This window comes from Euprymna scolopes, chromosome 14 (genome assembly GCF_053919585.1).
Source record: "Euprymna scolopes isolate OS-2025 chromosome 14, ASM5391958v1, whole genome shotgun sequence".
Taxonomy (NCBI): domain Eukaryota; kingdom Metazoa; phylum Mollusca; class Cephalopoda; order Sepiida; family Sepiolidae; genus Euprymna; species Euprymna scolopes.
Genome location: NC_136495.1, coordinates 79,360,373 through 79,371,947, shown reverse-complemented (window position 1 = coordinate 79,371,947; position 11,575 = coordinate 79,360,373). Strand labels below are relative to the sequence as shown.

Sequence of the window (11,575 nt, the reverse complement as noted above, 5' to 3'; positions counted from 1 at the left end):
CTTCTGTAAAGAACATTATTCAAAATTGCGTTGCTTTTTATTATTTAATTTTTCTATAATAAAATATATTTTTTTAATAATAAAATCATCATTATCGGTGAGAATTATGATAGAACTTTGGAGGTGGCGTTTGGATTCAATGAGTTAAAAAAATATTCCAAAAATTAATCTTTCATTTAATTCCATGTGATTCATTTCAAGCGAAAAATAAAACCGGTTAAATCCTAGTCATGCAAGTTGTTTGGTGGTGATGTCGAAACTCCGATTTAAATCATGTTAAAAAACATGAAGTTATATTAGATTTTATCGTACACGTGAAACACTAAACAGTAAACACTGAATAAAATGTAAACCGGGAAAATATGGTCGCCATCTTTATAAACAACCCCAGAAAAAAAAAAAACTAAGGAAGAACGATAACTAACGTTTATAATGTTATTCAGAACAAAGAACCTTTTGGGGGGTTAAATATTTTATAATTTTGGTATTTGAATAGGTTTTAACAAAAAAATGTTTTTACTTCTTTTTGTATTTAGAAACAAGAACGAAATATCAAGTCCATGTTTCATGCATATGTAATGAAAAAAGGGGCATAAACGATTAATAATCAAATCAAGAATTATAAAAAAAAAGAAAAAAAAAAGCACGTTCAGAAAAAGTGGGCTACACAGAGCATGCACACAAAACAAAAACAACAAAAAAAAAAAAGAGAAAAAAAGGATTGTTTTGATGTCAAAAGTTTCAGGATTCAAAACAAATAATTTCTACAACGATCTCGACATTTTTATTATGATTCGATTAAAAAAATATGTCGAACATGAAGTTGTTTGCATTGAACATTCCAGCTTTAAAATCGTTGCTGTTGAAACATTTTTGACTAAAAAACTAATTTAAAATAGGTTTATAGCAGTCATCTTAAAGCCGAAAGCTTCAGTACAACCATCGAACTTCGTGAAAAAATAATGCGAGTATCGAACATGATCAAAATAACAGAAAATTAACATTGGTAATTTAAAATATCTAATATCAAAATTGTCAATTTTAAATTGATAACGGCAAGGAGACAATGGGGAATAAACAAAACGAAATTGATCGAATAAAGTTTTATACCACAAATATATATATATATATATATATATATATATATATATATATATATATATATATATATAATTACAGTACATACATACATCCATACACAATAGAAACTAAATTTCAGCAGCAAAAATTAAATATATCTTTATAAAAATATAATCACTTTTTGATATCTATCGACCCAATCGTATTTCTAGAGGGAAATAAATAAAAAATTAAAATTTAAAAATTTAAAATTAAACTAGTGAAAAAAAAATAAAGATTTTTAGAAGGGGGTTCAGATTGCACTACAAGTTAAAAGGTATGTAAATATAATCCAACCATAAAAACGGGCACAAATTTTCGAAAAGGCGTTTATAAATCGAATTTAAAATTCAGTTATTTTTTGGCTAAATACTGATCGAAAAAAAAACAAAAAAACAAGTGTGTGAACATGGAAAATTGAAGCATTTTTCCCATAATTTGAAAAGAGGATGCTGAATTTCCGAAAATTTAAGACTATGGCATACATGGTCGCCAAATGTTTGAAAACTTTATTTTCATCTTTATTTATATTTTTTTTTTTGCAGGTTTTGTGTGTGGCTAAACTTTATAAACTTTACAAACGTTACTTACTGAGAATGTTAAAGATTTTCAAACGAACTACAGTTGAGAAAATCCCAAGCAATTTACTTTGGGTGCTTCTACAGAATTTGAACCAAAAGCACACACACAGATTGGTTCAAATTCTTCAGAACTACCATTGTGACATATTTGCGTTAAAAAATATTTTATATAAGTATAAGCAAGTACGGTATAATCACGTTGACACATCGGTTTCCGTTAGATCATTGAAGTTAAACAACGTTGAGCCTGGTCTGTACTAAAATGGGTAACCATTTGGGAATTTCAGGTGCTGTAATATGTGCTCTCTGCTTATCCCGGCATTGTTTCCATTTGTCTAGCACCTCTCCTTGCCATTGGACACAATCACTGCCGATTCAAGAGAAGTATGATTGGGATTGCGCAACAATTACCTCACAATTACACACACAGCTTAGCTATCCTTATGGGAGGGGGTACCTATCAAGACCATCTTTATAACGAAGGCCACGGTACCTATTGTCTCTTGAAGCTGAACAGAGGCATCGATAAAGCATGTTAAATGACGCAAATATTAGCCGTGATCATCGGACAGATAGCCATTGTTAGTTCTTCCGATAATAGTTGTAACCGTAAGAGTTAAATTTTAAAATAAAAGCCATGTCATGCAAAAGTCAAGTATCTGATCGGAGGGGGGAATTACTTTATGATTCTCACTAAATGTTATAAAAGACAAAAAATAAAATCTGTTAGTTTTCTTTCATTTATATTGTGAACGAGTTGTTGATAAAGTGAATTTTTGGCACTATTGCAGTTTAGGATCAAGAAACAAATTAATTTTCATTTTATGAGAAGGGAAGCCTTTCCCACGGTAAAAATGGCTTTAAATTTGTTTGGATATGTTAAACTGCACAAGTGCACAATTTTTTTTATCCGTGCCCCTGGACAACACCGGAGAGACCAATTAATAATAATGAAAAAAAAACAAAAAAAAAAACTATTTGGCTGTCAAAACTTGCATTGTAAAGTTGTACACAGAGAATACAATGATTGACAAGCCAATGTTTTATTTGGACAAAGAAAGCGTCAAAAGTGTGAAGTGGTGACACTTTAAAAACTAAACATTTTATATATGAACTGACTATATTTATCCGGCGTTGACCGGGTGGGGACAATATTTGATGCTTATGCACGGAAGATACCGTGTTGAAATATTTGTTATTTAGAAAGTAATTCTTCTTAACATGGAGTAGGGGGTTGAAACCATTCTGTATTTTCACCTAACAATTTAATTAAAAAAATATCGTTAAACTTGCATTTAACTTTAAAATACTATTTAAAAAACAAAACAAAAAAAACAAAAAAACAGCAAGGTACCTTCTTTGCATAAGCACCAAGGTTTTTATTTTTACAAGTGCCCGTTCGGAATATATTTGTCTTAACGGAATCATAATTGACGTTTGCCCCCCCTCCCCCTCCCTCACTCCATCTAAAGTTTCAAGTCACTAAAGTTTTCGCGCATTTTGTAGTATAGAAAACAAAATTAGTGGACGTATACAATGCAATGCAACCCTCTCTATATTTTTCCTCGACTGGCTCCAAAATGGGGGATCTATTTACTAGAACGTTGTTTTAGAAACTCGCAGCACCCTCTACAAATACTTAAATATTGAATTTTTTGCATTTTATTTTTGGTTAATCTGAGATTAGCGTCCAATCGATAATAAGCCGCTATAAGCATTGAAAAAAAAAAAAAAAAAAAAAAAAAACCAAACAAACATTATAATTACACTCGATTGGTGACATGTTCCAAATTGAAACGCTTTAAAAAATGTTAAAATGCAAAAATTATCCAAGTAGATAAAAGAGTAACTTAATAACACTTGTTATATATTTGTTTTTGGATCACTTAAGAATGGCTTTCAAAATAACGCTATTATTTCTGCACGGTGGCAAAAGTGCACAAGTACCTAAAATATCCAACTTTTCTGATCGACAGTTTAAAAGCTTCACAATTACTTTCGAATGTTGAACGATCAAAAGATATAAAACGGTGCTCAGAAAAAAATGGCACCGGTAATGGTAATATTTATTGAGTGGATTTCTACAAGTAATGTTTTATTTTAAAACCATTATTGAGCCTCTAATAGGTTAAGGATGGCTTTATAAATAATCCGAAGAACCTGAAGAGGGGGTTCTTTGTTAACTGTACTTTCAGCTAATAATTTAATAAATAAACTTAGGAAATTGAAACTCTCGCCGGAAGTTATATTACTGATAAAGTTTGAATCTGATCAAACACCGTTTGCTCCTAACCTTGAATCGGGTACTCTTCTGGTTTAGCCAATGTCTATGAAATTATCGGTGTTTGTTGGTGTTTATATTTTGCCCCAATTTGCAATTATAACTTTTTTGTTGTGAAAGAAAATTAGCTATTATTAGAGAGCTCTGCGTACTTATGCAGAATAGTATGGACCGAGCTGAAATAATGACGTTATTTTAAAAATCATTCTCTATTGAGAAAAATCCCAAAGTTGAACTACATAGTTTTGGGTTCAATATTGATAAGGGAGCTCTTAGCAGCTGGTAAAAATTACAAGTTTTCTGAGAACAAAGAACATAAAACGGAGGCAAGTATAATAAATATCAGTCCTAATGATATCTTCCTTAGCTAGAATTATGATGAAGAAAAAAAAATGGATATACTAGTAATTAAGTTTTATATTCCTTATCTACTCCCACAAAAACTTTTCACACCGGCTGGCTCGGCGCTAAAAGAATCGCTCAAACCAGCAGAAATATTGTAGACTGATTATTCCCCACTCCTACCAGTGTAAATGTCATTTTTACATATTTATTCATTTTTGCCATTTTTACCGGTGCCATTTTTACCTGAATTCATAAAAAACAAATGGTTCATTTTAAATTTTTTAAATGGCTGACACCTGCTTCGTGACATATTTAAATTCGAAAATCACTTAAGTCTTAAAAAAATATATATAGTTTGAATTAAAGTTGAAAGGCAAATAAGTGTATTGTAAGATATGTTTCTCTGGGCTAAACAAAAATTTTCGAACGATTTTTTTCATCCCAGACAAGCATGAAAAAAATTGGGTAAAACTATACAAACACCGTGACAGCGAATTAACCCTACCCCTAACCCTAACGCTGTCACGGTGTTTGTATAATAATACCAAAAATTGCTCGTATAAATCAGCCCCCATGGCTGTCAATATTGTCTTAGTTAATAAGTTACAACAGCCGAAAAACGACCATAAATATTGAAATGGAATTCCTTGATCCGGGGGGGGGGCACAGAAGTCTTATTTACATTGCGGGTTTGTATTACACAGAGGTACGAAAAAGTTGTCATATATATATATATATAATATATATAACAAATAATTGTTATTAAAGGCATCAGTTACTTTTCAACTAAACTGGATAAGTTTTTAGTGTTTTTATTTAATGTAAAATGTTTATTCGGTTCAAAAACGAGTAATATTGAACGCTCTTGGAGAACAAAAATATATTGCATTATTTTAGTGGTATAGTTAGTTATGGTTAACGTGACTTCTGCAAGTACACTTTTTAGTTATAAAATTGACATAATTGCGAAATTTTCATATTAAGTATTTTCGGCGAACCCTCCGCTTTTACTTTCGTCTTTTTTCAACGGATTATTATCGAATAAAAAACTGAATGCGCACGCACGAAAACAAACTTGGCGACTAATGAAAATACGGAATATAGACCCGAATAGCATCAGAATTTTGGGTGCATTTTTGACACCCCTAACACGAAACTGCGAATAAAAAATAAAAAAAAACTCGTAATTTCTTTTAAAAGTGGGTTGTTTATTTTCTTTATAGATTATACTTCCAAAATAAACTGTTAAAGTTGTATAAAAATAGAAATATTTTTTTTATTTAAAAAAAAAAACTAATGAAATCAATTGAATTTTACAAGTATTTTTCAATTTTTAAACTTAAAAATCTATCAATTTTTCTATTGATTCAATTTTTACGATATTTTCAGGGTCAATGTGAAATTTTATGCTCTTTTCAAAACCGAATATAATACTTTAGATAAACGTTTTTTTTTTGTTGTTAAATTCACGTCCCCCCCATTTTGAAATGTCTTAAAAAGTAAATAATTTACTCAAAGTTTTATATATTACAAATTGAAGATAAAAGATCAATAATATATTCAAATTTAAAACAAAAAAGACGTTTTTTTTTTTTTTTAAATTGAAAGTCCAAAATTTAAAACTTTTTAAAACTACGTTTTTTTCTTTGTTTTGTTTTTCTTTTAAATGAAACCTTGGTCCTTGCTCCTTTAATTGAAAAAAAATTAAGGTCTGAATTACATTTTTCGAGTAGTTATAAGCTTGGAAAGACAGCGGGTCGAATTATTCAATATATTTCACGCATTCGTAAGGTCAGTTTCTGACACCTACCCGAATACCCTAAAAAAAAAAAAAAAAATCAACTTTTTAAAGGTAAGTCTTTAGTTGGTAATGGTACCTAGCGCACATTCATTGCCCTTAGATTGTCAAGCAATGGTCGGGCCGACCATTGCTTGACAATCTAAGGGCAATGAATGTGCGCTAGGTACCATTACCAACTAAAGACTTACCTTTACCTTACCATTGGTCGCAATGGTCGGGTGACGAAACTAATCGGAGAAAGCGAAATTCAAAAAAAGCTAAATTCGCGAAATTTGGCCTAAAAACGTCAAGTCAAGTGGTTTTAAAATAGGTGATCGTGAGCACCAGCACCCCTACAACTGTTTAAATATTGATTTTATTATTATTATGTAGACTGGTATCCATTCAATTATAATCTGCTAAAAAAATTGAAAAGACAAAAATTTATATAGGGCAAGATTCTTCAGGTCAGCCGTATTTTCTTGTAAACTGTAATCGTTTTGCAAGTGTTTTTGTTTGTTTTCTTTCTTTTTTTCTTTTTTTCATTCATTTGTTTTCGTGAATTGTTGCTTTCGTAGACTTGGTTATCTTATTTATTTTTAGTTTCCACGTGGTTTAGTATAAACTATGATTTACGATTACAAAATTCAAGAAATACCTACACAACAACTTTTATGTTTTTGGAGAAAGGTATTATGTAGATATTTGGGATAGCATAAAAGCAAAATTCACAACTGCAACAATTTAAACAAAATCAACGCAATAATGTAAATATATGAACAAAAAATAAAATACAATGCAAATAATTTTTCATTCATTTACCTAAATCAGTTTAATTTTATATGATCCCTTTGACTCGTCGGATGCAAAAATAAGAGCAGCCATGGAAGCTAATCTAAAAGCACACATTAAAACTTTTTTTTCATCACAAAATGTATGTTTAGGGAATCTTTTATCTTTTGGTATTTCTGCAATTTAAGAACCGTGCTAAAACAAACCCAATTTTTAATATGGGCAGGGGGGAACTTTGTTAACTATTCTGGGTCCTTGTCAAGTAATCAGATCGGTTTTTAAAATGTTTTTTAAGCTAAAACAGTACTTGTCATGTCGAAAATAGTAACAGTCAAAAATTACGAAAATTCATCCAGTAGAAAATTATTGGTGCTAGTGCACTTACTGATCCGCGCTATTTTTTAATTCGTATTAAGTTTAATTAAAGTTTTTTTGTTTTTTTTTTAATTCAATTGTAAGGTTAGCATAGGTACAAAACACCCTCCCCGTGTTAAGAATGGCTTTTTAAATTATAACGTTATTTCAGCACGGCTCTGCAGTACTCTGCACTGCCACTGCACTAGTACCATAGTTAAGACTAATTTGGGGGATTTTTCCTAGATGCAAACACGAAGGTTGCGAATACAGGGACATACTTATCTCTTTTCGTCATTGTAGTGACTGACGTTTTGTTTTAATAGCGATAGACTTTTTTTTTTTTTAAACTAAAAATACACTAAGTTGTTCTATTCCATGAATTTTCGTAATTTTTTGATATATTACTATTTTCGACCTGACGATTACTGTTGTTTTGGCTTAAACTCACATATTAAAAAAAAATCGATCTGTCGACAATATCTAAACAAGCACCATAGTCTGTACTTTCAGCTAACAATTAAAAAAAAATACCTTAATTTAATTTACCTTGATTCCTATCTAAAAAAAAAAAAAACATAGCACGATCCGTAAACTGTAAAAGAACCCTTTTTTTTTTTTTTTTGTTAAAATACAATGGTTACGATGATAATATTGATACTTATTGTACCGTACTGAAATAATGTTATTTCGAAAGCTATTCTTAACATCGGGAGGGGAGAGTGTTTTGTAACCATTCTGGAGTATGTTTTTCAAGTATATAACAAATAGATGTTATCAAAGGCAAGATAAGTTGCTCTTCTACCTACCTGGAAAAGATTTTAGTGGTTACTCACTTTATAACGTTTATTCGGTTTGAAATAGTGTCTCGAAAGTAAGACCAAGAAAAATGGCCGCGAATTGACACCTAAATATTTGCAGTTTTGACAATGACTTTAGATAAAAAAAAAAAAATACAAAATACTGTTAGAAACCCACCCAGTATATGTTACCGTGACATTTATTGGGTGGGTCTCTAACAGTATTTGGTTTTCATTTTCAAGACTAAGTGTCAATCCGCGGTCATTTTTGGTGTTGTCGCCTAACGCTTGCTTGACGAAATGTTTTGTTTTTTTTGAGTGAGTAAAACCACTAAAACCGTGTTTCAAGATAGGTAGAAGAGTAGCTTGTCTTTGATAACATTAATTGGTTATATATTTGAATTTTTTACCACTTTTTCGTATCTTTGTGAATAGTAAAACAAACCCGCTATTCTTAATATGGGGAGGTGAGGGTGTTTTGTAACTATTCTGTACTTTCATAAGTGCTCACTTAATGATCCGCGCTATTTTTTAAATCGTATTTCCAAGTTTAATTAAAGTTTTATGTTTTTTTTAATTCAATTGTAAGGTTAAAAAGTACAGAATAGGTACAAAACACCCCCCTCCCCATGTTAAGAATGGCTTTTAAAATAATGTTATTATTTCAGCACGGATCAATAAGTGAACTAGTACAAAATATATATTTAAAAAAATAGCGCGGTACAATAAGTGCATAAGCACCATAAACAAATTACAACGAGCTATACATACTTTCTATTCCGGACAACTCCTTCTATCTTGTTCATGGCATCTTCCACACAACTATTCAATTCTGTCCAGTCAGCATGAAGTCCACAAATCCATCCGGTCGAATAACGACTGAACAACCAATTCGTATCCGATTTAGTGATGCATTCACATCGTTTGCGACCCGGTAGGCACCGGCATGGCTTACCCACGTCCAAATTGCGAATCAGGTGGCGCCCAAAAACGGAACCACCGGTTTTCTGAATATGTAAGAAAACGATCACGTCTTCCCTTTCTATGTCCAATTTGAAACTCTTGACCAGCAACTCATGAGGGAAGATGATCTTCCGTGGTGCCCGGGCCGGTAGAGTGACCCCGATTAACTCCTCGTTTAGGGATTTGTTGCTGAGTATCGTCTCCAACATGTGCATGGGTGGCGAATGCGGTTGCAAAACGAGGGCCGCTTCTTGGAAACCCGGCGTGCGAAGTTCGGGCCCGGGCGACAGCGCACACCATCCCGATGGACAAAAGTAACCGAGTACGATAATACCGAACACCACCAGACACACGGGGACCATAAAGAGCACCTTACATTTTAGGGTGCGATGAGGGGGCGAAGGACTACCATTCCCGTCTTTCGGGTTCCATAAGCGCATTTTTTGGGACAAAACAAATGAGAACTTATAGAAAAACAAACAAAAATAAATTGTAAAAAACGAAAAAGAAAAAAAATCGATGGAATTATTGAATTCTTTTGGAGTTTTTTCGTTTATGGAAAAATAGTTTTATAAACAAACCTTTTTTGTTTGCTTCTGGTTATATTTTTTTTAACAACTAAAAAAGTTAAGTTTTGTATTTTTCTTCCTCGAATGAAAATTTAAGAAACCAAAATAACATGGCTGGACCTTTTTCTTCCTCAAGCAAAAGGAAAACATTGTTTCTTATTTAAACTTTATCGATTTTGGAAATTTTAGGGAAAACATTAAAAAGAAAAATTAAAAAAAAAAAAAAAAAATAGGGGCTGACCCTTTTCCCGTTTCACTTCATGTTTAATTTGCTCATGAAATTTACATAAAAATATTTTGTTTCTTATTTTTTTTTTAACGACCAGAAAATGTCATCCCTTTTTTCTCGTCTTTTTTTCTTTTTCATTCGTCTGGTTATTGGATCAATTTTACGATCAGAGGAAAGAAATAGGGAAATGGATCAACATCTTTAAAAAGACACATTCATTTTGTTAAAACCAGACCTTCATTTAGTCAGTATATATATACATACACATTTTTTTTTTCCATATTCGTATTATTCACTCGTAGTCCTTCGAATGTCCAGGCCCTTTAAAATAGAACAACCGATGTCTCCGCGTTTAATTCCGTTTAGTTTATAACACAAAATTAAAGTAATGTTTTTAAAAAAACACAGAACAGTAAGTGTGGACGAAGTATGACCACCATTTAACGCAATGGTGTTATTTTTTTAGTGTAAAGCTTGAGGAATTATTCAAGTGGCCTCAACAAAATTGTGTTCCTCGTCATCACTTCTTGCGTATGCAGCTACACACATTTTTACTATGCCTCCTCCTCTCTATTAGTTGTTTCCTCTTACTTATTCTCAGCTTACCCCTCTCTATTGAGAACTTACGCACTCTCTCTCTCCCTATTCTCTAAGTTCCTTTCTTTCTCTCTGTCAATCTCTTACTCCCTTTCTCTCTCTGCGTTGCTGCTGATGAAAAGTGCTGATTATGAATGAAACGCCCCCAAAATGTCTTGTCATATCCTTTAAAGATACTCTCTTGTTTGTCTGTTTCTTTTGTTTAGATGGACACATGGTTATTCAATCTATGTATAGAGTGACATTTCCTCTATAACAGTTAAATAAACTGCGTGCTATTCGAACTACTCGTAGACTATTCGAACTACTAATCTAATCTTTATTATTGGTTATTAGCAACGTTTCGGCCGATGTAATTTCAAAATTTCAGGTGTTTTTTTTTTTCGAACCTGAACGTATTTTGGGTTTCTTTTAAAATTAAGGAAAACAGGTACTTATGCAGAGAAGATACCGTGCTTTTTTATATATAGTATTTTCTGGTTATATTTTAACTGTTACGGCATCCTGTTTATTAAATGGTTAGGTAAAAGTTCGGAATAGTTACAAAACACTCTACCTTTCCCATTTTTAGTCAGAAATATTCATTTATGAAAGTTTATACAATTCGTGCTTTTGGTAGGAAAATGTAAATAAGCGAACACTGGTGGTTCGGGTGTGTATTTCTTTATATTTGTTAGTGTGGATGTGTGTGCGTGTGTGTATGCGTTGCTTTTGTTAGTGTGTGGGTGTCCGCGAGGTGACTGAACTTATGAAGGTATATAGTTCTGTCACTGCAAGGTCGGGAATTGGGATTGAGCAGGGCACTCTGACTTGCAAAAATTGCCTTGGCAGTCCCGTCAGCATTCCCTTGTAAGGGCGCCCCAGGCGATTAGCAATAAACTAACCCCTTTTCAAAGAGAGAAGGCAAGGTCTGGGAGGGTGGATCTCCTAGAAATGCACAGAACTAAACTCCCACCGCAAAATCAACAGGTCATTGCAGGAATGTTCTAATCTCTGTTGATTTTTGGGGGCTCAGGATAAACATGCCTAGCCAACTTCTTGTCTTTCAGTTTGATCTCTCGGGAATTGATTATTTCCTCGTTTTTATGGTGGCTTCTAAATTCACAATTTGTTAGACTTTGTGTTTATAACAGTTTTCATTATTTGAAAAATATAACATTTGTGA

General features: G+C 32.3%; 1 protein-coding gene across 1 annotated transcript in view; it reads right to left on the bottom strand.

Annotated features, from left to right (window-relative positions):
- The window catches only part of LOC145293109 (heparan-sulfate 6-O-sulfotransferase 2-like), a 123,827-nt gene extending 113,364 nt beyond the window's left edge, over window positions 1–10,463 (bottom strand). Inside the window, exon 1 of the mRNA XM_080139486.1 lies at window positions 8,824–10,463. Coding sequence (XP_079995612.1) covers window positions 8,824–9,455 — 632 coding nt within the window. The 5' untranslated portion in view covers window positions 9,456–10,463. The remainder of the gene's footprint in view (window positions 1–8,823) is intronic.
- Window positions 10,464–11,575: the final 1,112 nt, after the last annotated feature.